The sequence below is a fragment of the Ascaphus truei genome, chromosome 20 (genome assembly GCF_040206685.1).
Source record: "Ascaphus truei isolate aAscTru1 chromosome 20, aAscTru1.hap1, whole genome shotgun sequence".
Lineage (NCBI taxonomy): Eukaryota > Metazoa > Chordata > Amphibia > Anura > Ascaphidae > Ascaphus > Ascaphus truei.
Window position 1 is genome coordinate 31,425,212 of NC_134502.1, and position 26,534 is coordinate 31,451,745.

General features: G+C 51.2%; 1 protein-coding gene across 1 annotated transcript; it reads left to right on the forward strand.

Annotated features, from left to right (window-relative positions):
- LOC142470850 (vitelline membrane outer layer protein 1-like) lies at window positions 1-26,304 on the forward strand. The gene is made up of 3 exons (XM_075577648.1): window positions 1-313; window positions 24,267-24,376; window positions 25,780-26,304. Exons 1-3 carry the CDS (start codon window positions 149-151, stop codon window positions 26,075-26,077), a joined length of 573 nt encoding a protein of 190 aa, XP_075433763.1. The 5' UTR covers window positions 1-148; the 3' UTR covers window positions 26,078-26,304.
- Window positions 26,305-26,534: the final 230 nt, after the last annotated feature.

The following is a 26,534-nucleotide window of genomic DNA, read 5'->3' on the forward strand; positions in this document are numbered from 1 at the left end:
TGTATCCTTGCTGAATCGCTGAGCTGATTGAAGAAATAAAGATTGCTGATTTGAACGGCAAACCTGATTCCCGATTATTACATTGCCGAAGTTTTTCTCACCGTTGACATCTCTTGACATCTCCAGTTGAGTTCCTCAAGACCCCACCATGATGTTCCAGGTTGTCTCATCCCTCCTACTCCTCTCTCTCTTCTCAGTAGGACAAGGGAACTCTAAAAATCTCATCAGTGTCTCCAACGGAGGTGAATGGGGTGAATGGGGGCCAGTTGAAATGTGTCCCGTCGGTTCCCATGCCAGAGGATTCTCTCTCAAGGTGAGATAAATATATACAGTAATAATAATATGATTTCTTGCATGGCAATGTATGTGCTTCTGTATATGGGATTGTGATGGCACAATATTTAAATTGCCCGCAGAACTTACAATCTAATTTTGCAGGCACAGTCAAATATTTTAACTTATGCCAGGACTGCTTCAGAGGCCAGTAAATTACTGCACAAATCTCCTTTATAACTGTGATTTATACTTGTTACTCACTGTATTTAGAAGTAGCCGAAACTCCCTCCCCATGTATGAGATAACCCCCTTTCATTGTCCATATTAGACACTATGGGGGCTTTGCACAAAGCAGTGGTACAGTAAGTGTTTTTAAGTGAGATAAATGCTGTTATGGCGCCATTTATGGTGCAACTTTTTTTATCAATGACTGTGTTTTGGTGATTAAAAGCCTTATAAGCGCGATACTGCAGTGTTATCACTGCTTTGTGAATCGCGCTACACGCAATTTTGCACCATAAGGCATTTATCTCACTTAAAACCCCCTTACAGTATCACTGCTTTGTGCATAGCCCCCCCTGTGTGTTTACATGATACCGGATGGGGGGATACAGCAGATACTATGGGGGCTGGGCAGTAAGCAGTGAGCTTTTGCTCTGAGAAGTGTCACTTATACACCATAAAGTGCCCCTCATTCTAATATCCCACAATTAGGATTTATCTGAGACGCAACATAAGCAAATTATTTGGTCAGGTCAGTGACGTATTTAATGGGTTAAAGGGTCAGTCCCACGTAGGGACAAAGTGACATAATGACAGGGACGCGTTTATAGGGTTAACGGGTCATTACAACGTAAGGGCAAAGTGACCTAATGACAGGGACGTGTTTAAGGGGTTAAAGGATCAGTCCCACGTAGGAGCAAAGTGACCTAATGACAGGGACGTGTTTAATGGGTTAAAGAGTCAGTCCCACGTAGGGGCAAAGTGACCCAATGACAGGGACGTGTTTAATGGGTTAAAGGGTCAGTCCCATGTAGGGGCAAAGTGACCTACTGACCGGGACGTGATTAATGGTTTAAAGGGTCAGTCCCACGTAGGAGCAAAGTGACCTAATGACAGGGAAGTCTTTAATGGGTTAAAGGTTCAGTCCCACATAGGAGCAAAGTGACCTAATGACAGGGATGTGTTTAATGGGTTAAAGGGTCAGTCCCATGTAGGGGCAAAGTGACCTAATGACAGGGGCGTGTTTAATGGGTTAAAGGGTCAGTCCCACATAGGAGCAAAGTGACCTAATGACAGGGACGTGTTTAATGGGTTAAAGGTTCAGTCCCACATAGGAGCAAAGTGACCTAATGACGGTGGCGTGTTTAATGGGTTAAAGGTTAAGTCCCACCTAGGAGCAAAGTGACCTAATGACAGGGACGTGTTTAATGGGTTAAAGGGTCAGTCCCACGTAGGGGCAAAGTGACCTAATGACCGGGACGTGTTTAATGGATTTATGGGTTATGAGAAGTTATGCGTCACAGAACTTCGAAGCGCAAGAACTCCCCGCAATCATAGAAATAAGAAACAAATATTCACAGTGCAAATGTGCAATTTTGACAATGTGGTGATTGATGAAATCTTTGCGCGCCCGCTCTCCTGGCGGTGAAATAATTCCGGCGTTTTCGGATGCAATCTGCTGTAAATCGAGATTGATTTAGTATCACTGGAACTCTGCAAATCATAGGAAAAAAGAAGAGGTGGACATAGTATAACCCTAAATATTATATATATATATATATAAAAATTAAAAATATATATATATATATATATATAGTGACATAGTCCAAAGATATTAGGCAGCTTTCTGCCCGGTTTTAGGTCAGAAAGTGCAGGAATAGTGAAAAAAAAAATGTTCCACAGCTTCCATTAACTCGGGCTGGTGGATGGAAAATCCAGACCACAGATTACAATGTGTCTAGTTTTCTCTCACCTGCTCTCCTAATCACTAGCACAGGTATTTAGAGCAGAGAGGGTTGCATTTCAGTCTCTCTTCTTAGAGCCTGGAGGCTGGGGGTATCGCTACTCCCCTGCATCCAGTTCGGGGAGGACGCCCCCTTCAAGTACCAGAAGATTTGCCTGGACACTTGGGACCGAGTTCCCCACCACGAACAGATAAACCCAAATGTTTATTGCTGTGTCTAAAGACTGTATGCAGCTGTATCTGGTGACCCTAAATGAGAGGGCATTGTTTTAAGCTGGGAAACCAGGTCAGTTGGCCCAGCAAAAGTCAGAGAGGCTGATTCTACTGTGTAGTTAGATCCCTGAATGGAATAGGATTTCTTTATATGATTTATTTTTGTTTCTTAAAGTGACAGTGTGTGAAATATTATAACAGTGATATGAGTAAACTGCTGAAGGTTAATAGCTGAGTGCCTCCTGCTTACACCTGTTAAAGCTGCAGTCCCTTACTGGGATGAAAATAAAGCAGGCAGAAGCCTGAGTTAAGCAACGTAATGCTATGTATGATCCGGTTATTCATATAATTAACCCTAGAAGAATGTGTTAGGAAGATCCCAGACAGACGTCAGCGCTACAAAAGAGGGACATTTGTCACAGTGTGTGTGTGTGTGTGTGTGTGTGTTAAAATTAGTGTGAGCAGTGAGCCCAAAGGCAGGAAACATAGAATTTGAGGAACAGGGGTTTACTTTCAGGGTTAACTCATAATGCAACCCAACCAAAAGGCATAACTCCTTTCAGTTCTGACTAATACAGCTTAGTCCCGAACTAACAGTGGGAGAACTAAGCTCTTTCACCATTTTACACCCGAAACCTGCAGCTTCCCACGTGCAGTCTCTCACTGATACCTTCACTGGCTGTCTGGTATGTGTGCTCTTAGCAGCACGAGAAGCTGTCTGGTATGTGTGCTCTCAGCAGCACAGGAAGCTGTCTGGTATGTGTGCTCTCAGCAGCACGGGAGGCTGTCTGGTATGTGTGCTCTCAGCAGCACAGGAAGTTGTCTGGTATGTGTGCTCTCAGCAGCATGGGAGGCTGTCTGGTATGTGTGCTCTCAGCAGCACGGGAAGCTGTCTGGTATGTGTGCTCTCAGCAGCACGGGAAGCTGTCTGGTATGTGTGTTCTCAGCAGCACGGGAGGCTGTCTGGTATGTGTGCTCCCAGCAGCACGGGAAGCTGCCTGGTATGTGTGCTCTCAGCAGCACAGGAATCTGTCTGGTATGTGTTCTCTCAGCAGCACAGGAGGCTGTCTGGTATGTGTGCTCTCAGCAGCACAGGAGGCTGTCTGGTATGTGTGCTCCCAGCAGCACGGGAGGCTGCCTGGTATGTGTGCTCTAAGCAGCACAGGTAGCTGTCTGGTATGTTTGCTCCCAGCAGCATGGGAAACTGCCTGGTATGTGTGCTCTCAGCAGCACAGGAAGCTGTCTGGTATGTGTGCTCTCAGCAGCACGGGAGGCTGTCTGGTATGTGTGCTCTCAGCAGCACGGGAGGCTGTCGGGTATGTGTGCTCTCAGCAGCACAGGAAGCTGCCTGGTATGTGTGCTCCTAGCAGCACGGGAATCTGTCTGGTATGTGTGCTCTCAGCAGCACGGGAATCTGTCTGGTATGTGTGCTCTCAGCAGCACGGGAGGCTGTCGGGTATGTGTGCTCTCAGCAGCACGGGAAGCTGTCTGGTATGTGTGCTCTCAGCAGCACGGGAAGCTGTCTGGTATGTGTGCTCTCAGCAGCACGGGAGGCTGTCTGGTATGTGTGCTCCCAGCAGCACGGGAAGCTGTCTGGTATGTGTGCTCTCAGCAGCACGGGAGGCTGTCTGGTATGTGTGCTCCCAGCAGCACGGGAAGCTGTCTGGTATGTGTGCTCCCAGCAGCACGGGAAGCTGTCTGGTATGTGTGCTCTCAGCAGCACGGGAATCTGTCTGGTATGTGTGCTCTCAGCAGCATGGGAAGCTGTCTGGTATGTGTGCTCTCAGCAGCACGGCAGGCTGTCTGGTATGTGTGCTCCCAGCAGCATGGGAAGCTGTCTGGTATGTGTGCTCCCAGCAGCATGGGAAGCTGTCTGGTATGTGTGCTCCCAACAGCATGGGAATCTGTCTGGTATGTGTGCTCTCAGCAGCACGGGAGGCTGTCTGGTATGTGTGCTCTCAGCATCACAGGAAGTTGTCTGGTATGTGTGCTCTCAGCAGCACGGGAGGCTGTCTGGTATGTGTGCTCCCAGCAGCACGGGAATCTGTCTGGTATGTGTGCTCCCAGCAGCACGGGAAGTTGTCTGGTATGTGTGCTCTCAGCAGCATGGGAAGCTGTCTGGTATGTGTGCTCTCAGCAGCACAGGAGGCTGTCTGGTATGTGTGCTCTCAGCAGCACAGGAAGCTGTCTGGTATGTGTGCTCTCAGCAGCACGGGAAGCTGTCTGGTATGTGTGCTCTCAGCAGCATGGGAAGCTGTCTGGTATGTGTGCTCTCAGCAGCACGGGAATCTGTCTGGTATGTCTGCTCTCAGCAGCACGGGAGGCTGTCTGGTATGTGTGCTCTCAAAAGCACAGGAGGCTGTCTGGTATGTGTGCTCCCAGCAGCACAGGAGGCTGTCTGGTATGTGTGCTCTCAGCAGCACAGGAAGCTGTCTGGTATGTGTGCTCCCAGCAGCACGGGAGGCTGTCTGGTATGTGTGCTCTCAGCAGCACGGGAGGCTGCCTGATATGTGTGCTCTCAGCAGCACGGGAGGCTGCCTGATATGTGTGCTCTCAGCAGCACAGGAAGCTGTCTGGTATGTGTGCTCTCAGCAGCACGGGAAGCTGCCTGATATGTGTGCTCTCAGCAGCACAGGAAGCTGTCTGGTATGTGTGCTCCCAGCAGCACGGGAGGCTGTCTGGTATGTCTGCTCTCAGCAGCACGGGAGGCTGCCTGATATGTGTGCTCTCAGCAGCACAGGAAGCTGTCTGGTATGTGTGCTCTCAGCAGCACGGGAAGCTGCCTGGTATGTGTGCTCCCAGCAGCACGGGAATCTGTCTGGTATGTGTGCTCTCAGCAGCACGGGAGGCTGTCTGGTATGTGTGCTCTCAGCAGCATAGGAAGCTGTCTGGTATGTGTGCTCTCAGCAGCACGGGAAGCTGCCTGGTATGTGTGCTCTCAGCAGCACAGGAAGCTGCCTGGTATGTGTGCTCTCAGCAGCACGGGAGGCTGTCTGGTATGTGTGCTCCCAGCAGCATGGGAATCTGTCTGGTATGTGTGCTCTCAGCAGCACGGGAGGCTGTCTGGTATGAGTGCTCTCAGCAGCACGGGAGGCTGTCTGGTATGTGTGCTCTCAGCAGCACGGGAAGCTGCCTGGTATGTGTGCTCTCAGCAGCACGGGAATCTGTCTGGTATGTGTGCTCTCAGCAGCATGGGAAGCTGTCTGGTATGTGTGCTCTCAGCAGCACGGGAGGCTGTCTGGTATGTGTGCTCCCAGCAGCATGGGAATCTGTCTGGTATGTGTGCTCTCAGCAGCATGGGAAGCTGTCTGGTATGTGTGCTCTCAGCAGCACGGGAGGCTGTCTGGTATGTGTGCTCCCAGCAGCATGGGAATCTGTCTGGTATGTGTGCTCTCAGCAGCACGGGAGGCTGTCTGGTATGTGTGCTCTCAGCAGCACGGGAAGCTGCCTGATATGTGTGCTCTCAGCAGCACAGGAGGCTGTCTGGTATGTGTGCTCCCAGAGGCACGGGAAGCTGCCTGGTATGTGTGCTCTCAGCAGCACGGGAAGCTGTCTGGTATGTGTGCTCTCAGCAGCACGGGAGGCTGTCTGGTATGTGTGCTCTCAGCAGCACGGGAATCTGTCTGGTATGTGTGCTCTCAGCAGCACGGGAAGCTGCCTGGTATGTGTGCTCTCAGCAGCACGGGAAGCTGTCTGGTATGTCTGTTCTCAGCAGCACAGGAGGCTGTCTGGTATGTGTGCTCTCAGCAGCATGGGAATCTGTCTGGTATGTCTGCTCTCAGCAGCATGGGAAGCTGTCTGGTATTTGTGCTCTCAGCAGCACGGGAATTTGTCTGGTATGTGTGCTCTCAGCAGCACGGGAAGCTGTCTGGTATGTGTGCTCTCAGCAGCACGGGAAGCTGTCTGGTATGTGTGCTCTCAGCAGCACGGGAAGCTGTCTGGTATGTGTGCTCCCAGCAGCATGGGATTTTGTCTGGTATGTGTGCTCCCAGCAGCACGGGAAGCTGTCTGGTATGTGTGCTCTCAGCAGCACAGGAGGTTGTCTGGTATGTGTGCTCTCAGCAGCACGGGAAGCTGCCTGGTATGTGTGCTCTCAGCAGCACGGGAAGCTGTCTGGTATGTGTGCTCTCAGCAGCATGGGAGGCTGTCTGGTATGTGTGCTCTCAGCAGCACGGGAATCTGTCTGGTATGTGTGCTCTCAGCAGCACGGGAAGCTGTCTGGTATGTGTGCTCTCAGCAGCACGGGAATCTGTCTGGTATGTGTGCTCTCAGCAGCACGGGAGGCTGTCTGGTATGTGTGCTCTCAGCAGCATGGGAAGCTGTCTGGTATGTGTGCTCTCAGCAGCACGGGAGGCTGTCTGGTATGTGTGCTCCCAGCAGCATGGGAATCTGTCTGGTATGTGTGCTCTCAGCAGCACGGGAGGTTGTCTGGTATGTGTGCTCTCAGCAGCACGGGAGGCTGTCTGGTATGTGTGCTCTCAGCAGCACGGGAGGCTGTCTGGTATGTGTGCTCTCAGCAGCACGGGAATCTGTCTGGTATGTGTGCTCTCAGCAGCACGGGAAGCTGCCTGGTATGTGTGCTCTCAGCAGCACGGGAAGCTGTCTGGTATGTCTGTTCTCAGCAGCACAGGAGGCTGTCTGGTATGTGTGCTCTCAGCAGCATGGGAATCTGTCTGGTATGTCTGCTCTCAGCAGCATGGGAAGCTGTCTGGTATTTGTGCTCTCAGCAGCACGGGAATTTGTCTGGTATGTGTGCTCTCAGCAGCACGGGAAGCTGTCTGGTATGTGTGCTCTCAGCAGCACGGGAAGCTGTCTGGTATGTGTGCTCTCAGCAGCACGGGAAGCTGTCTGGTATGTGTGCTCCCAGCAGCACGGGATTTTGTCTGGTATGTGTGCTCTCAGCAGCACAGGAGGCTGTCTGGTATGTGTGCTCTCAGCAGCACGGGAAGCTGCCTGGTATGTGTGCTCTCAGCAGCACGGGAAGCTGTCTGGTATGTGTGCTCTCAGCAGCACGGGAGGCTGTCTGGTATGTGTGCTCTCAGCAGCACGGGAATCTGTCTGGTATGTGTGCTCTCAGCAGCACGGGAAGCTGTCTGGTATGTGTGCTCTCAGCAGCACGGGAGGCTGTCTGGTATGTGTGCTCTCAGCAGCACAGGAAGCTGTCTGGTATGTGTGCTCTCAGCAGCACGGGAATCTGTCTGGTATGTGTGCTCTCAGCAGCACAGGAGGCTGTCTGGTATGTGTGCTCTCAGCAGCATGGGAAGCTGTCTGGTATGTGTGCTCTAAGCAGCACGGGAATCTGGCTGGTATGTGTGCTCCCAGCAGCACGGGAATCTGTCTGGTATGTGTGCTCTCAGCAGCACGGGAAGCTGTCTGGTATGTGTGCTCCCAGCAGCACGGGAAGCTGTCTGGTATGTGTGCTCTCAGCAGCACAGGAAGCTGTCTGGTATGTGTGCTCTCAGCAGCACGGGAAGCTGTCTGGTATGTGTGCTCTCAGCAGCACGGGAGGCTGTCTGGTATGTGTGCTCTAAGCAGCACGGGAGGCTGTCTGGTATGTGTGCTCTCAGCAGCACAGGAAGCTGTCTGGTATGTGTGCTCTCAGCAGCACAGGAGGCTGTCTGGTATGTGTGCTCTCAGCAGCACAGGAAGCTGTCTGGTATGTGTGCTCTCAGCAGCACAGGAGGCTGTCTGGTATTTGTGCTCTCAGCAGCACGGGAAGCTGTCTGGTACGTGTGCTCTCAGCAGCACGGGAAGCTGTCTGGTACGTGTGCTCTCAGCAGCACGGGAGGCTGTCTGGTATTTGTGCTCTCAGCAGCACAGGAAGCTGCCTGGTATGTGTGCTCTCAGCAGCACGGGAAGCTGTCTGGTACGTGTGCTCTCAGCAGCACGGGAGGCTGTCTGGTATTTGTGCTCTCAGCAGCACGGGAGGCTGTCTGGTATGTGTGCTCTCAGCAGCACGGGAATCTTTCTGGTATGTGTGCTCTCAGCAGCACGGGAAGCTGTCTGGTATGTGTGCTCTCAGCAGCACGGGAAGCTGTCTGGTATGTGTGCTCTCAGCAGCACGGGAAGCTGTCTGGTATGTGTGCTCTCAGCAGCACGGGAAGCTGTCTGGTATGTGTGCTCTCAGCAGCACGGGAAGCTGTCTGGTATGTGTGCTCTCAGCAGCACAGGAGGCTGTCTGGTATGTGTGCTCTCAGCAGCACGGGAGGCTGTCTGGTATGTGTGCTCTCAGCAGCACAGGAAGCTGTCTGGTATGTGTGCTCTCAGCAGCACAGGAGGCTGTCTGGTATGTGTGCTCTCAGCAGCATGGGAGGCTGTCTGGTATGTGTGCGCTCAGCAGCACGGGAGGCTGTCTGGTATGTGTGCTCTCAGCAGCACGGGAGGCTGTCTGGTATTTGTGCTCTCAGCAGCACGGGAAGCTGTCTGGTATGTGTGCTCTCAGCAGCACGGGAAGCTGTCTGGTATGTGTGCTCTCAGCAGCACGGGAGGCTGTCTGGTATGTGTGCTCTCAGCAGCACAGGAAGCTGTCTGGTATGTGTGCTCTCAGCAGCACAGGAGGCTGTCTGGTATGTGTGCTCTCAGCAGCACAGGAAGCTGCCTGGTATGTGTGCTCTCAGCAGCACAGGAAGCTGCCTGGTACGTGTGCTCTCAGCAGCACAGGAAGCTGTCTGGTATGTGTGCTCTCAGCAGCACAGGAGGCTGTCTGGTATTTGTGCTCTCAGCAGCACGGGATGCTGTCTGGTACGTGTGCTCTCAGCAGCACGGGAAGCTGTCTGGTACGTGTGCTCTCAGCAGCACGGGAGGCTGTCTGGTATTTGTGCTCTCAGCAGCACAGGAAGCTGCCTGGTATGTGTGCTCTCAGCAGCACGGGAAGCTGTCTGGTACGTGTGCTCTCAGCAGCACGGGAGGCTGTCTGGTATTTGTGCTCTCAGCAGCACGGGAGGCTGTCTGGTATGTGTGCTCTCAGCAGCACGGGAATCTTTCTGGTATGTGTGCTCTCAGCAGCACGGGAAGCTGTCTGGTATGTGTGCTCTCAGCAGCACGGGAAGCTGTCTGGTATGTGTGCTCTCAGCAGCACGGGAAGCTGTCTGGTATGTGTGCTCTCAGCAGCACGGGAAGCTGTCTGTTATGTGTGCTCTCAGCAGCACGGGAAGCTGTCTGGTATGTGTGCTCTCAGCAGCACAGGAGGCTGTCTGGTATGTGTGCTCTCAGCAGCACGGGAGGCTGTCTGGTATGTGTGCTCTCAGCAGCACAGGAAGCTGTCTGGTATGTGTGCTCTCAGCAGCACAGGAGGCTGTCTGGTATGTGTGCTCTCAGCAGCATGGGAGGCTGTCTGGTATGTGTGCGCTCAGCAGCACGGGAGGCTGTCTGGTATGTGTGCTCTCAGCAGCACGGGAGGCTGTCTGGTATTTGTGCTCTCAGCAGCACGGGAAGCTGTCTGGTATGTGTGCTCTCAGCAGCACGGGAAGCTGTCTGGTATGTGTGCTCCCAGCAGCACGGGAAGCTTTCTGGTATGTGTGCTCTCAGCAGCACGGGAGGCTGTCTGGTATGTGTGCTCTCAGCAGCACGGGAGGCTGTCTGGTATGTGTGCTCTCAGCAGCACGGGAGGCTGTCTGGTATTTGTGCTCTCAGCAGCACGGGAAGCTGTCTGGTATGTGTGCTCTCAGCAGCACGGGAGGCTGTCTGGTATGTGTGCTCTCAGCAGCACGGGAGGCTGTCTGGTATGTGTGCTCTCAGCAGCACGGGAGGCTGTCTGGTATGTGTGCTCTCAGCAGCACGGGAGGCTGTCTGGTATGTGTGCTCTCAGCAGCACGGGAAGCTGCCTGGTATGTGTGCTCTCAGCAGCACGGGAATCTGTCTGGTATGTGTGCTCTCAGCAGCATGGGAAGCTGTCTGGTATGTGTGCTCTCAGCAGCACGGGAGGCTGTCTGGTATGTGTGCTCCTAGTAGCATGGGAATCTGTCTGGTATGTGTGCTCTCAGCAGCATGGGAAGCTGTCTGGTATGTGTGCTCTCAGCAGCACGGGAGGCTGTCTGGTATGTGTGCTCCCAGCAGCATGGGAATCTGTCTGGTATGTGTGCTCTCAGCAGCACGGGAGGCTGTCTGGTATGTGTGCTCTCAGCAGCACGGGAGGCTGTCTGGTATGTGTGCTCTCAGCAGCACGGGAGGCTGTCTGGTATGTGTGCTCCCAGCAGCACGGGAATCTGTCTGGTATGTGTGCTCTCAGCAGCACAGGAAGCTGCCTGATATGTGTGCTCTCAGCAGCACAGGAGGCTGTCTGGTATGTGTGCTCCCAGCAGCACGGGAAGCTGCCTGGTATGTGTGCTCTCAGCAGCACAGGAGGCTGTCTGGTATTTGTGCTCTCAGCAGCACGGGAGGCTGTCTGGTATGTGTGCTCTCAGCAGCACGGGAAGCTGTCTGGTATGTGTGCTCTAAGCAGCACGGGAGGCTGTCTGGTATGTGTGCTCTCAGCAGCACAGGAAGCTGTCTGGTATGTGTGCTCTCAGCAGCACAGGAGGCTGTCTGGTATGTGTGCTCTCAGCAGCACAGGTGGCTGTCTGGTATGTGTGCTCTCAGCAGCACAGGAAGCTGCCTGGTATGTGTGCTCTCAGCAGCACAGGAAGCTGCCTGGTACGTGTGCTCTCAGCAGCACAGGAAGCTGTCTGGTATGTGTGCTCTCAGCAGCACAGGAGGCTGTCTGGTATTTGTGCTCTCAGCAGCACGGGAAGCTGTCTGGTACGTGTGCTCTCAGCAGCACGGGAAGCTGTCTGGTACGTGTGCTCTCAGCAGCACGGGAGGCTGTCTGGTTTTTGTGCTCTCAGCAGCACAGGAAGCTGCCTGGTGTGTGTGCTCTCAGCAGCACGGGAAGCTGTCTGGTATGTGTGCTCTCAGCAGCACGGGAGGCTGTCTGGTATTTGTGCTCTCAGCAGCACGGGAGGCTGTCTGGTATGTGTGCTCTCAGCAGCACGGGAATCTTTCTGGTATGTGTGCTCTCAGCAGCACGGGAAGCTGTCTGGTATGTGTGCTCTCAGCAGCACGGGAAGCTGTCTGGTATGTGTGCTCTCAGCAGCACGGGAAGCTGTCTGGTATGTGTGCTCTCAGCAGCACGGGAAGCTGTCTGGTATGTGTGCTCTCAGCAGCACAGGAGGCTGTCTGGTATGTGTGCTCTCAGCAGCACGGGAGGCTGTCTGGTATGTGTGCTCTCAGCAGCACAGGAAGCTGTCTGGTATGTGTGCTCTCAGCAGCACAGGAGGCTGTCTGGTATGTGTGCTCTCAGCAGCACGGGAGGCTGTCTGGTATGTGTGCTCTCAGCAGCACAGGAAGCTGTCTGGTATGTGTGCTCTCAGCAGCACAGGAGGCTGTCTGGTATGTGTGCTCTCAGCAGCATGGGAGGCTGTCTGGTATGTGTGCGCTCAGCAGCACGGGAGGCTGTCTGGTATGTGTGCTCTCAGCAGCACGGGAGGCTGTCTGGTATTTGTGCTCTCAGCAGCACGGGAAGCTGTCTGGTATGTGTGCTCTCAGCAGCACGGGAAGCTGTCTGGTATGTGTGCTCCCAGCAGCACGGGAAGCTTTCTGGTATGTGTGCTCTCAGCAGCACGGGAGGCTGTCTGGTATGTGTGCTCTCAGCAGCACGGGAGGCTGTCTGGTATGTGTGCTCTCAGATGCCTCCCTGACGCCGCCCCGCCTCCCTGATGCTTGTTGCAACGTCAGGAGTGACACGCGTCAGCCACAACCAGCGGGCAGATGCTGCGCTGCCAGGAAGGGAAACGCCACAGGGACCGTCTCTAGGCTCCGCCCCCATGATGACACGCAAAGCGCGGCACACGCCGGCTACGCTTCGTAGCCGCACAGACTTAGGCATACAAGGAGTTAATTCACTCAAATATTCCACAGCTGCTACTCACTCCACCCCTGCCAATCAGTGCACAGTCCACTTGTGATGACTCATTGCGGACAGCCTCCTGCTGCTTCTTCATTGGCTCCTGCCCTTTATATGCTCAGCCAGCCCTCTTGCAAACTGGCTGAGCACAAATTTAGGTTTGTGTTTCGCGTGCTTGCCTCAAGCATCCTGCTGCCGTGCCTTGTCTTGTTCTGCTTCCTGTTTTTGATCGCAGCTTGTACCCGGACCCCTGTGTTCTCTGACCCCTTGACCTCGGCTCGCTTCTGGACTCCCGCTTTCTCTCCTCCTTGACCACGGCTACGGATAACGCCGATTCTACTTTCTCCAACCCCAGACTACGGCGAGTATTACTAAGGTCCAGACCTCTCCTTCCCTGACCCGGCTACACGACCCTGACTCTGACACTCCGGACGCGGTTACGGGGTTGCAGGGGGGGGGTCAGGCTGCGCGGGCGATTCCTCCACTGCTACACATCACAGAACTTTCGGGTTAGAACCTCTCACTCAGTCTTCCGCTACACGTGACAACGTCTGCGTCACACTGCGTCACACCACGGGCTTCTGATTTCACAGGAAACAAGGACTCAATGCAAGGGCACTTCTGCGTTTCGCTGGCAGCTTCGTCAGGAGTCTCTGATACCTGTCGTGGGTTGGCTGCAACATATGCAGAGGCACAGCCAATCAGAAATCTCATAGACGAACTTGCGGTACAGGAAGGTCCCAGTGAACTAGAGAAGTTCGTCGCTCTATGTATCCAGATGGACCAACAGCTTCTGGAGAGAAGAACCGAGAGGAACCAGCACCAACAAGGTACGCAGCCTCTTCTTAGTCGATCTACAGGAGTCATTTACCTTCCCTCCCTGGTTTTGGAAGAACCTATGCAGCTTGGAGGTAACATATTGTCTGTCGGCGAGAAACAATGCAGGCGCCACGCCGGTCTCTGCCTTTTTCTGCGGTAACACCGGACATCTGGTAAATACTTGTCCTCTTATGTTGGGAAATGCCAAAATCCCAGTGAGAGCCGGGATGGTCGCACTCGGAACCATATCTTCTTCTCCTCCCAAATGGTCTACCAGGATCTTCATTCCCATCACACTACTTGGGGACACCTTTAAGACCACCACAGAAGTCTTTCTAGACTTCGGGTCAGGTGGGAACTTCATTGACCAAGGGTTCGCCGACAGAAACAAGATCCCTTTGATATGCAAGGATCCCTCCATAGGGCTGAAAGCCATCGATGGTCGTCCCTTACAACCTGTCTTCATATCACTGCAAACCATTAATTTTCTGTTACAGTCTGGAAAAAGTCACATGAGAAGATTCAACTGGATGTCATTCATACGCCTTCAGTCTATGTCATTTTGTGATTACCTTGGCTGCAACTACAAAACCCCTAAATAGACTGGAAGGAGTCGCTGCCTCTCCAGTGGAGCCCGCACTGCCTCAAGAATTGTTCGATTCCTTCCAAAAGATTAGTTGGGGTATCCATACCGGAATAGGTAAACGTTCAGTTGCTTGACATCTAAGCAGAATTCCGAGACGTTTTTTACCGAGGAACTGTCACCTCACCAGGCCATCGATCTACTGCCTGGCGCTTTTCCCCCACGTGGATGTTCATAACCGTTGTCACCTCCTGAAACCAAAGCCATGAAAGAGTACATTCAGGAGAATTTACAAAGGGGATTTATTCACAAGTCTTCGTCGCCCGCAGGTGCGGGTTTCTTCTTCGTGAAAATGAAGGATGGATCGCTCAGACCCTGTATCGACTACCGGGGACTCAATAAGGTGACGATCAAGAATGATCTCCGAGCTCTTCGACAGACTGCAGGGGTCTACCATTTTTACCAAGTTAGACCTACGAGGAGAATACAACCTTGTAAGAATTCGTAAGGGGGATGAGAAGAAGACGGCCTTTCACTCTCGGGACGGACATTATGAGTATCTTGTGATGCCTTTTGGACTTTGCAATGCACCCGCGGTGTTCCAGGAGTTTCGTAAATGAATTTTTAGAAATATCCTCGATCAATACGTTATTGTTTACCTGGTCGACATCTTGATCTGCTCCAAGACCGTACTGGGACATTCGGGACACGTTAGACAGGTGCTTCAAAGATTACTGGAAAACCACCTATTCGCCAAATTGGAAAAATGCCAGTTCCATCAGTTCATGACGTCTTTTTGGGGATGCATCATCTCTGACACTGGTCTTGCCATGGATCAAGCCAAAGTGAAGACGGTGGTGGATTGGCCTCGTCCAATGACTCTCAACAGTTCGTGGGTTTTGCTAACTATTATCAGAGATTTACTCCACACTTTTCATCAGTGGTAGCACCTATTACTGCGATGACACAGAAAGGAGATGATCCTGGGCTTTGGTTCTATTCAGACATTCGAGAGACTGAAGAAGGCCTTCGTGTCAACTCCCGTACTCGTGCATCCCGATCCAGGATTGCCTTTCACACTCGAGGTGGAAGCTTCTGATGTTGGGGCCAGAGCGGAATTGTCTCAAAGAGAAACTCCTCAGGCCAGACTTCATCCTTGCGCTTTTTTCCCCCCAATAATCAGCCTCGCAGTCCATCCAGTTTCTGGTAAGCACCCGTTACAGAAGGTGACACAATCAGGAAGGTGCTGAGTCCTATGCACCTCCCCTCAAACACCCTCTGCCTGAACACATTGCATTTCATTAGCCACAGAACGGTATCGTCTATCCGTTTTTCATTATTAAGCTTGGCTAGCAAGGTATAGATATATTATACATTTTTTTTTTAAAGAATTACCTTGGGGGGGAGGGGGGGGGGCGTGGCCAAGACATTAAGCAGGGAAGACGTGTCTCACAGGAGCTGCGTCCCAAGGATCCCCAAAACCGGGCGAAAAGGGTAAAAAAAAACAGATCCCCAAACTGAATATACTAAGGGGGGAGATCCCCTCTAAACGTGGAGGGCTCCATACGTGCTGAAAACTAATCAGAAGAGAGCCCAGAGGCAACAAAACAGCCCCCGGAGGCTTTCCTGGCAGAAAAATTTAAAATGGCTGCCGCAACTGCATAAAAACAGCAACTAAAACCTATCAGAACAGCGAAGCAAAGCAGCCCGGAGGCGGTTGGAAAGACATTCATATTGACGCATTAAATAAATAAAAAAGTGATACCTGCCGACAGTCTCCGGTCCCAGCTTGTTAGCGGTTGCCACATGAGGCTCGTGTTCTGGGAGACGAGGCGGCCATCTTCTCCACGGAGGACTGCTGAGGAGGCAGGTGAGCAGAGAACAGTGGGCTGCCAAATAAATAAATGAAACATAAATAAACCCCTAACTTCCCTACAGCCACGGGTGGGTCTTCCCCCCACCACCAGTGGAGCTTTAGGACCCGGGGCGGCTGGGGATCAGGGGAGATGAGCGGGTCGGTCGTCTCTTCCCCCTGGGATCTGTAGTGGCGGCGCCGGAGGGGAGCAGGAGTCCAAGTCCAACAGCTCGTCGGGCCGCCGGGGCTCCGCAGGACAAGATCTGCACGGCGTGCCTTGCATTGGCCCGTCGCAGGTGCGGACAGAGAGCGGTGAGCGCCACGCAGGAGATCTCCCCACCAGGTCAGCCTGCGGAGGCCTCCAGCCCTGCCCCGTGCTGCGGGACGGCTGAAGCTTGTGTGGGGTCCTGGCGGTGTGGTGCGGGAGCCACCTGCAGCAGCGGGAGAGCCCGAGCACCGAGGGCTCTGGAGGGGCGGCTGCGCGGGGAGCTGGGAGAGGAGCGGGCGGCCATCTTGCCCCTGCAATGATCTGAGGTCCCCAGCTGATGAGGAGAGAGAAGCAGCGCGTGGGTGCCTGGTCTGGGCCCCGGCCGGGAACCAGAGCACACCACACCGCAAGACTCGCCGCCAGGCTCGCACGCGGGGACTAGCCCAGGGCTGGTGTCTCCGCTCCTGAGGTTGCCAAACCGAGTGCCGTTGGGTGGGGTCGCATAAACCCCCCCTCCCCCCATCCCTCAAATAAAGACGCAACAATCCCCCCCCCTCACCCCCAAATAAAGACAAATAAAAAAGAGTGAAGCACATACACAATGGCAGGCTGAGAAGGCAGGGGGCCATTTTCTATTCAGAGACCCACCGGGACGCCACCGGACACTGCTCTCCCCAATTGTCAATTGACAATAGCAAAAAACCCTAAACCCAGATTCCGGAGCAGGGGGGGTGGTCCCCACAACAAAGGAGACAGATCAGAGGGGCACATCACCACAGCTACAAGTGGGAGGAGGGGTGACCATCTTGCACTGAGCTGCTGAATGAATCACACTGCCACGGTGCAAAGACCCCATATATCCCCTCATAACCTGGGCTTCAAAGACTAAGGGTTAAAGATTAATCATAACCAGAGTCTATACACGCATTTTATAGGATACCTAATACCACAGACCCTGAATGATAAATAAACTAAGGTCAATAAACAGTACCCACCTGCAGAGATATAGCTGGAGGGGTCCCGGCCTCGCACCACTTGGGAACTACCGAAACAGAAGTAATTAAAACAAAGATGTTCCGAGAGCTTCCAGCGACGTCAGGGAACATGGTCGGATAGCCGAGGAGCCCCTGCCACCCTCACGAGCAAATTGCATGATTGAGCGACCCAACCACACAAAAAAAAGCATAAAAAAACGCACAAACAACTTAGCAGACGTTAGGGAAGATGCCGGCCCGCCCAAAAGGGACCCAAGGCCCAGGAGTCACAAAATACATTACCCCGCGCACCGCCCCATTGAACAGAGCGGGGACTCCCAAGATGGTGACAAAGAAGCAGCCCATGCGACCCTAACGGACTAAGCCCCCGACTCAGGCGCAGCAGACTTACAAGAACCGGGGCTGAACAAACACTATTTCGAAGCCCTCTTCCAAAGAATGCATAAGGAGCTACGCAAAGGAATCCAAACGGACATGAACATGGCGCTGGAAGGCCTCAGAACGGAAATACACGGGCTATCCAAGCGCACTGAGGTGCTGGAATGCAAAGTCACAGACGTAGTTGGCACACAACACGCAACAGAGGAAGAAGTCATAAGACTCGGCCAAGAAGTCGCAGACCTGCGAGACGCCCTGGAAGAACAAGAAGACAGGGACCGAAGGCAAAACCTGAGAATCAGGAATATACCAGAGACGGTCACCGCCGAGGGGCTCCATGCCTACCTTCGCAAACTATTCCTACAACTATTATCACCTCTATGCTGACGACACACAAATATACTTTTCAACACCCGACCTTACACCTGCTGTACAAACCAAACTTTCTGAATGTCTCTCTGCTATATCATCCTGGATGGCCCTCCGCCGTCTTAAGCTCAACATGGCTAAAACAGAGCTCCTCATACTTCCTCCCAAACCTGGCCCTACTACCTCCTTCCACATTACTGTTGGAACTACAATCATTCACCCAGTAGCCCAAGCACGCTGCCTAGGGGTCACACTCGACTCCTCTCTCACATTCGCCCGTCACATTCAAAACATTTCTAAAACTTGTCGCTTTTTCCTCCGCAATATAACAAAGATACGCCCTTTCCTCTGTTGCTCGACTGCTAAAACTCTGACTCAGGCCCTCATTCTCTCCCGTCTTGATTACTGTAACCTCCTGCTGTCCGGCCTTCCTGCCTCTCACCTGTCTCCCCTACAATCTATCCTAAATGCTGCTGCCAGAATCACTCTACTCTTTCCTAGATCTGTCTCAGCATCTCCCCTCATGAAATCCCTCTCCTGGCTTCTGATCAAATCCCGCATCTCACACTCCATTCTTCTCCTCACTTTTAAAGCTTTACATTCTTCTGCCCCTCCATACATCCCTAATTTCTCGTTATGCACCATCCAGACTCTTGCGTTCTTCTCAAGGATGTCTTCTTTCTACCCCCTTTGTATCTAAAGCCCTCTCCCGCCTTAAACCTTTTTCACTGACTGCCCCACACCTCTGGAATGCCCTCTCTATCCACCTTTATGACCCACCTTAAGACACACTTGCTTAAAGAAGCATATGAATAGCACTGTGAACATTCTAAACACATGATACATAATGCTTGGCCCCCTGCAGACGCACTTACCAGAACTCCCTCCTACTGTCTCTGTACGTTCTACCTACCTACCAATTAGACTGTAAGCTCCTCGGGGCAGGGACTCCTCTTCCGAAATGTTACTTTTATGTCTAAAGCCTTATTCCCATGACCTGTTATTTATATTATCTGTTATTTATTTGATTACCACATGTATTACTACTGTGAAGCGCTATGTACATCAATGACGCTATATAAATAAGGACATACAATACAATACAACTAGCCCCAGACCTGTCGGAGCATGATCTCCAGATGGACAGGGCGCACAGAGCGCTGGGCCCCAAACCTGCTGACCCTGAACGACGCAGGGATGTAATCATAAAGCTCCACGCATACTCAGCCAAGGAGAAGATCATGGCTTCAAGCAGGAGAGCAAGAGATATCCAAGTGGAGAACATACATCTACAGATCTTCAGTGACCTATCCAGATCCACGCTAGAAAAAAGGAAAGAAATGAAGCCCCTCAGGAACATACTACAAGAAAGGGGAATCTCCTACTTAGGGTTTCCCCTTTAAGCTGATCGTCCTGAAGAATGGACGTCACCACACAATTTCCAGACCACAGGATTCGCCAGCGTTCCTAAAAGCGTTGGGGCTGAGTCAGTAACAGGACAACAGACCACCAGCCAAGTCCCCCACAAACAATGATGAGATGGAGGTTCCCCAGGCCTCTGAAAGGCTGGCCAATCAGAAGAACACAGAGGCCCCTAAGTAACGGACATACCACCTGAAGCACGATGGCGGTCCCCCCAATGGGAACAATGAACTATGAAAGCAGCCTCGAAGCAAGTAAACCCCATCAACCACCAATCCGCCTATGGAACCTATTCTACAAACTTGCCCCCCCCCCCCTTCCTCCCTGATGCCTCGCCCGCACCTCCAATCCCATTACCCAGCAATTAACCAATGCAGGTCAGACACCTCTCCCCCCCTCACCCCCTGACTCACCCCCCTTCCCCCCCCACCCACACATCCTGCCCTGCGATCCCGCAACAAACCCCACCAGCGAACTAATATCCCCCCCACCCCATCGAGGAGGAAAAGCTCTCACTACTCATCTCATCTGAGCGCCAGAAGGTATCCTGGTCGACCGCGTCAAGGCCGGTCAGCGTTCGATCGAAGTCCTGCCCGGGGTAGAGGGCTGATTGACCAAGAAGGCCCCCCCGAGGAGGACAAGCACCACCTTGACCTACGGATTGAACTGAGGTCCTGTTGACACCCTCCACGGGCGCAGTAAGCAAAGCCAACCGACGCACCTGCAACACGCCTGCACGAACAGAGGACGCAACCCCCTGTATGAACAGAAGGGGTAGACACCCTGTCCCCCTTCATACCCCCCCCCTCACACAGGACGATGGGACGCAGTGACAGGCCGGTCACTTCACGGCCCGAGGAGCCCAGGTCATATGAACCCTTCTTTTCCCAGTCCCCCCCGGACTTTTGTCAATATGCTCTTTAAAGCAGCCTAGCAGGTGAAAGTTAGCCAATTTAGAAAGAGCAATGAATATACTGTTTATCCAGGATGTACCTACAACCCCTATACCACTCCCTTACATACCCCACCCCGCTCCCCTTCCACCCCCCCCCCACTCCCCTTTCCCCCCGTTCCATCCCCCCCGCTCCACCTCCCCTGCTCCCCCGCTCCCCTTCCCCCGCTCCCCTCTCTCCCACCCCCCCCGCTACCTGCCAATCCTCACTCCCGATCCCCCCGTTTTTTATTGTCTAGCCTTAAGCAACAATCAAAAGCAAAATGCAAATGTGGTAAGGTGGAAACCGAATGATCATAACAGAGAACAATGTGGTAATGCAGATACTAGCAAATGGACTATGCAGAAATAAGATATAAGCAGAAGACAATTAGTAAATGCAAATGATATATGTAAGATGCCAATTGCTCATGTAAGAAATAGAGTTGATAAGCAGATAAAAGCAAATGTACCCCCTAGCAATAGGATATATGTATCGGATGATAAGAAAATGCAAATGTCATATGATAAGTGCCAAATGTTGTGTTTTTCCGTACAAGTTGTCAAAAAGAGAAGAGACAAAGGGTTAATACAAAAAAAATGTCTACCCAGACCACATGGGCTCCTAAATAAGATAAGCCAGATAGGCATCCACCCCTTGACAAGTGGTTCCCTCCCCCTCCCCTACCCCCCTGCCCACCCCCTCTCCCCCCCCTTCAATCCTTGCCCCCCCTCCTCACCCCCCCGCTCTCCCTCCCCCCCCAAATGACAAGATACATGCAAAGACAGAAAGGGAACAACACGATCCCGAGCTAAGACAAACCAGACAGACATTCTTATCCTGTCCAGAGACTCCCCCCACCTCCCCTCCCCCCCCTTTTTTTTTCCCACCCCTCCCACCCCCTACAATCCCTACAAATGGAAGTTCGATGATTCCCTACTCAACTGCCCAGAGACAGAGACAAATATAAGACGCAAACTCTCCTCCTTTTTCCAGATAAACGCAGGTACGGTCTCGGTCCCGGTTATGCTTTGGGAAGCACACAAGGCCTCAATTAGAGGAGAATTAATCTCGATATCGGCCTGTAAGAAAAAACAAAAAGCTAAACTCCAAACTGAACTAACAGATAAAATCAAACACCTAGAGCAGCAACACAAAACAACAGCATCCAAAAAAATACTAAAGCAATTAAACCAAGCGCGAGCAGCTCTCAAACAAACACAATACGGGTAAAGTCACAAATATCCAAAATCCGCACAAAATCAGGGAAAATCACATATGACGAAAAAGGAATAGCACAATATTCTGCTGACTACTACTCTCAACTATATAACCTACATCCTCTGGGCCAAAATCCGACCCCCTTAGACACAATCTCAAAATACCTGGAGGAGTGCTCCCTCCCCTCCCTTTCACAGGCCGAACTAGATAAACTAAATAAAGACATTACCCTAGAAGAACTAACCGAAGCCATTAGCTCCCTCAGACCAGCAAAAACTCCGGTCCCGGACGGATTTTCCAACACTTACTATAAGACATTCATGCTGACCCTGTCCCCTTACTTGCTTGACATGTTCAACTCTTTCTTACAAGGAGAGCCAATCCCCGCTACCATCACTGCAGCAAATTTTGCCATTATCCACAAGGAGGGTCGAGACCCGCTCCTTTGTGGCAACTACAGGCCAATATCCCTACTTAACTCAGATCTCAAAATTTACAGCAAGATACTAGCAAACAGGCTCAACCCAATTCTCTCCAGACTCATTAATACAGATCAAGTAGGTTTTGTGTCAGGAAGACAGGCCTCCGACAATACACGCAAAATAGTGGATATCATCGACCACGTGCATCTCACAGGAACCAATGCAATGATCCTGAGCCTTGACGCGGAAAAAGAGTTCGACAGGATCAGATGGACCTTCCTAGACAAAACAATGCTGAAGTTTGGTTTTAGTGGTCCCTATTTAGAGGGTGTTAGAGCCCTCTACCAAAACCCCACAGCATATGTAAAAATTTCAGGAGGACTATCAGACCCAATTACAATCAGAAATGGGACCAGACAGGGCTGCCCGCTATCCCCACTCCTATTTGCCCTAACAATTGAACCATTGGCAGCCAAAATTAGACAAGACAAGGGCATCAAGGGGATTTCGATCTCCACAAAGGAATACAAAATTTCCCTATTTGCGGACGATGTGATCCTGACCCTCGCTGACCCCCACATCTCCCTCCCAAACCTACAAAAGGTACTGCACCAATTTGGAACAGGTCTCTGACTATAAAATAAATATAGACAAGTCAGAAGCACTTAACATATCCCTCCCAAACACAACATGGAAGCTATTGCAGTCCAATTATAAATACAAGTGGAGCACCACATACATCAAATACCTAGGTATAAGAATCTCGAGCTCCCATGGATCCCTCTATCAACACAACTACCCCCCACTATTTGATCAAATTAAAAAAGACTTAGAGTTTTGGAAAAAACATCAAATATCATGGTTCTGGAGAATAGTCTCCCTCAAAATGAACATCCTACCTTGGCTGTTGTACTACTTCCAAACACTCCCCGTAGTCGTCCCACTAACAGCCATGATAGTAATGTTATCAGCCAAACTAAGATGAGGTCCGGGGGTCCCCGATGTGGTCAGGTACTACCTCGCAGCCCAGCTAAAGCAAGCCGTAGTTTGGAATTGCGACCCGGCGGCGGCCCGCTGGCTCGAGATAGAAACACATTACGCAGCCCCGTTACCACTTCAGCTACTTATGTGGTCCCAAGGAGGAAAAGAAGGAGGATCAAGGAGGTTTGATCTAGGAGCAATGAGATGCACGTGGGACTCGTGGCTGAAAAGCAAAGGGAAGTACCGTATGGCTTTCTAAACACCCCCTCACAAATCACCCCGATCTTTGGGAACCCGAACTTCCTGCCCGGGTGCTCCAAAAGCAATTTGCCCAATTTCAGGGCCTTGGAATAAGGCTGGTTGCAGACTTTCTGAAAAATGGAGAGATTGTAACATTTAAAGAGGTACGGGACAAATACCAAACCAAACACCTCCACCTATTCAAATACCTACAAATTAGACATTTTTTGCTCTCGCTCTCACAGAACTCCAAATTTCCCCCACCCACCAGATTCGAAAAACCATGCAGTAAAGGCAGGTATCAAAGAGGCCTAATCTCTGAGATATATAGGGGGATAGAGTCAGCATCAGAATCCCCGACCCACCACTATATGCAAAAATGGTCTGCGGACTTAAATATACAAATTGACAATGAGGAGTGGGAGGATATCTGGGAGATGACAGCAAAAACCTCAATCTGCACAGTAACAAAGGAGAATATCTACAAAATTCTATTCCAATTGTACCTGACCCCAGATAGACTGAGCCAGATCTTCCCCGGCACCCCAGACCTGTGCTGGAGAGGATGTGGTCAAAAGGGAGACATGGTCCATATTTGGTGGAAATGTCCGGAGACTCAGAGGTTCTGGGTTAGGATCCAGACGCTGCTCTATGAGACAACGGGAATTCCTCTCCCCCTAGATCCACTGTCCCTGGTGCTGAGTAAACCCTTTGACGACCTACCCCCACCCATGAGTAGACTGGTCTCTGCAATCTTGACTGCAGCCAGGTGCTCAATAGCAGCAGCCTGGAAGCAGGTCAAAGCCCCTGCAAGAAACACAGTCATAAGGTGGGTGGACGAAGTAATGTCTATGGAAAAATTAACAGCTATGCTGCACAAAAAAATGACACAGTTCTGGAACACATGGGACCCATGGATAGGCCCCCAGGGCTTTAGATAAAGACATAAAGCGCAAACCCTAGTGAAGGGAATAACACAGATCCCAAAGGTGGGAGATGTAGATGAGCCAAGGGGGACTCCCCCCCCCCCGTGCCCCCCCTCCCTTTCCCTCTCTCCAACCCTCCCTCCCCCCTGCCCCCTCTGTCTGTCTACCCTCCTCCACTCCCAGTCCCCCCCCACCCCTCCCCCGCCTCCACTCCCTTAACCCCTACTATTAAAAAACAATGTCGCTAGCATGCACTCTATAAAGTCGTACTTAAACAATTTTATGTTATTGAAAAGTATGTACTCATTCATGTAAATGTCAATGCCAATAAAAAAGATTGATACAAAAAAAAGAATAACCTTGGGGATGGTTTCAGGCCCGGCCGGCTCTGCAAGTTAGGCCCGACCTGTGGCCAGGCCCGGCTCACTCTTTGTCGGTGGCCCTGTAGGTAGGGACTACCCTACGCTGCATTTCAATCAACAATGTGAGCTTCCTCAGGGGTGCAGTCTGGGTTGAGGGGTTATGAGCACTTATACCTGTATATGAGATGGATGCATTGTAACTGATCTTCCTGATACAGGTGGAAAGATTCCAGTGGTTTGGTGATGATACGTCTCTGAACGGGATCCGACTGCACTGTGTTAGCAGCATCAACAATGGGGAATATTCAATCCAGTCTACTGAAGGAGAGTGAGTCATTTACAGGACATGCACACTCACACAGGTCTCTTCTTCACATGTACAGAGCTATCCTATTCTCACAGGTCTCTTCTTCACATGTACAGAGCTTTCCTAACCTCACAGGTCTCTTCTTCACATATACAGAGCTTTCCTAACCTCACAGGTCTCTTCTTCACATGTACAGGGCTTTCCTATCCTCACAGGTCTCTTCTTCACATGTACAGAGCTTTCCTAACCCCACAGGTCTCTTCTTCACATATACAGAGCTTTCCTAACATCACAGGTCTCTTCTTCACATGTACAAAGCTTTCCTAACCCCACAGGTCTATTCTTCACGTATACAGAGCTTTCCTAACCTCACAGGTCTCTTCTTCACATGTACAGTACTTAGCTTTCCTAACCTCACATGTCTCTTCTGTACATGTACAGAGGTTTCCTAACCTCACAGGTCTCTTCTTCACATGTACAGAGCATTCCTAACCTCACAGTTCTCTTCTTCACATGTACAGAGGTTTCCTAACCTCACAGGTCTCTTCTTCACATGTACAGAGCATTCCAAACCTCACAGGTCTCTTCTTCACACGTACAGAGCTTTCCAAACCTCACAGGTCTCTTCTTCACATGTACAGAGCTTTCCAAAACTCACAGATCTCTTCTTCACATGTACAGCACTTTCCCAAACCTCACAGGTCTCTTCTTTACACGTACAGAGCTTTCCAAACCTCACCTGTCTCTTCTTCACATGTACAGAGCGTCCCACACCTCACAGGTCTCTTCTTCACACGTACAGAGCTTTCCAAACCTCACAGGTCTCTTCTTCACATGTACAGAGGTTTCCAAACATATATTAGGATGACAGGATGTTGGGGTGTATAGGGAGCAGTATATAAGGCACTGAGGAGGGCAGCAAAATTTTGGGGTGTATAGGTAGGGAAATTAAGGCAGCTGGGAGGATAGCAAGGTGCTCGGGTATATACTGTAGACAGGGGTATCACTTGGCGATTATGGGAGGGGATGATAATATTTACAGATAAAAATCACCCTATTAGAGATCCCCTTTTCTCTCACCCTATTAGAGATCCCCTTTACTCTCACCCCATTAGAGATCCCCTTTACTCTCACCCTATTAGAGATTCCCTTTACTCTCACCCTATTAGAGATCCCCTTTACTCCCCCCTATTTGAGATCCCCTTTACTCTCACCCTATTAGAGATCCCCTTTACTCTCACCCCTATTAGAGATCCTCTTTACTCCCCAGAAGCACGTAGGACAGGAGTAATACCACTATATAGATAATTGGTTAGACCTCACGTAAAGTCCTGTGCCCCGTCCTACAGGTCAGGCCACCTCTGCAAAAGCACCCCAGAAGTTTCCTCTTCACCACTAACCACATCCTCCTTCTTCTCTCTTAGCTGGGGTTCATGGACTTCCACTTTTTCGTGTCACACAGGATTCCTCATCGCCTTCTCCTTGAGAGCAGAGCCACGTTGGATATATGGTGATGACCATTCCGCCGCCAGCAACATCATGTTTAAGTGCTCAGACCAATCGGTAATCAAGGGATCTGGAAACCCTTGGGGGTCATACGGAGACTGGAGTGAGTCCTGCGAAATAGGGATCTGTGGCATCCGCACCAAGGTGCAGGTGTACCAATCAGACGGAGATGACACGGCCCTCAATGACGTCAAGTTCTCCTGCTGTAGAAACTGAGTCTTCTCTTTTCTCAGCTTCCCAATGTAGGGTCTCCAATTGGTCTACATTAAATCGGGAAGGTCTTGGGAGGGAGAGTTTGGGGTTCAAGCCTTTTGATGGTTGGAGATGCAGATCTTGTAGGGCACAAATTAGTGGGACATTCGTACTGTTCAATTTGAAATTGTGAAATAAAATTGAATTTTAATCTTATATACTGTAAAATAAAGGAATTCCTTTTTAATATTTCAATTAATTTATCCCCTCTTTATAACTCCTCCCATTGCTCCATATAACCCCTGTCTATAACTCCTAATTTTGCACAATATAACCTCTCCCTATAACTTCTCCTATTGCTCCCTATAACGCCTCCTATTACCTCATATAGATCCTCCCTATACCTCCTCCTATTACACCATATAACCGCTCCCTATAACTCCTATTACCCCATATAACCGCTCCCTATAACTCCTCCTAT

What these genes read in the sequence shown, in the direction of transcription:
- LOC142470850 (XM_075577648.1), top strand. Translation starts at nt 149, where the DNA reads ATGATGTTCCAGGTTGTCTCATCCCTCCTACTCCTCTCTCTCTTCTCA. An exon ending in CCAGAGGATTCTCTCTCAAG is followed by an intron (nt 314 to 24,266) that starts GTGAGATAAATA and finishes TTCCTGATACAG; the next exon opens with GTGGAAAGATTCCAGTGGTT. An exon ending in ATCCAGTCTACTGAAGGAGA is followed by an intron (nt 24,377 to 25,779) that starts GTGAGTCATTTA and finishes CTTCTCTCTTAG; the next exon opens with CTGGGGTTCATGGACTTCCA.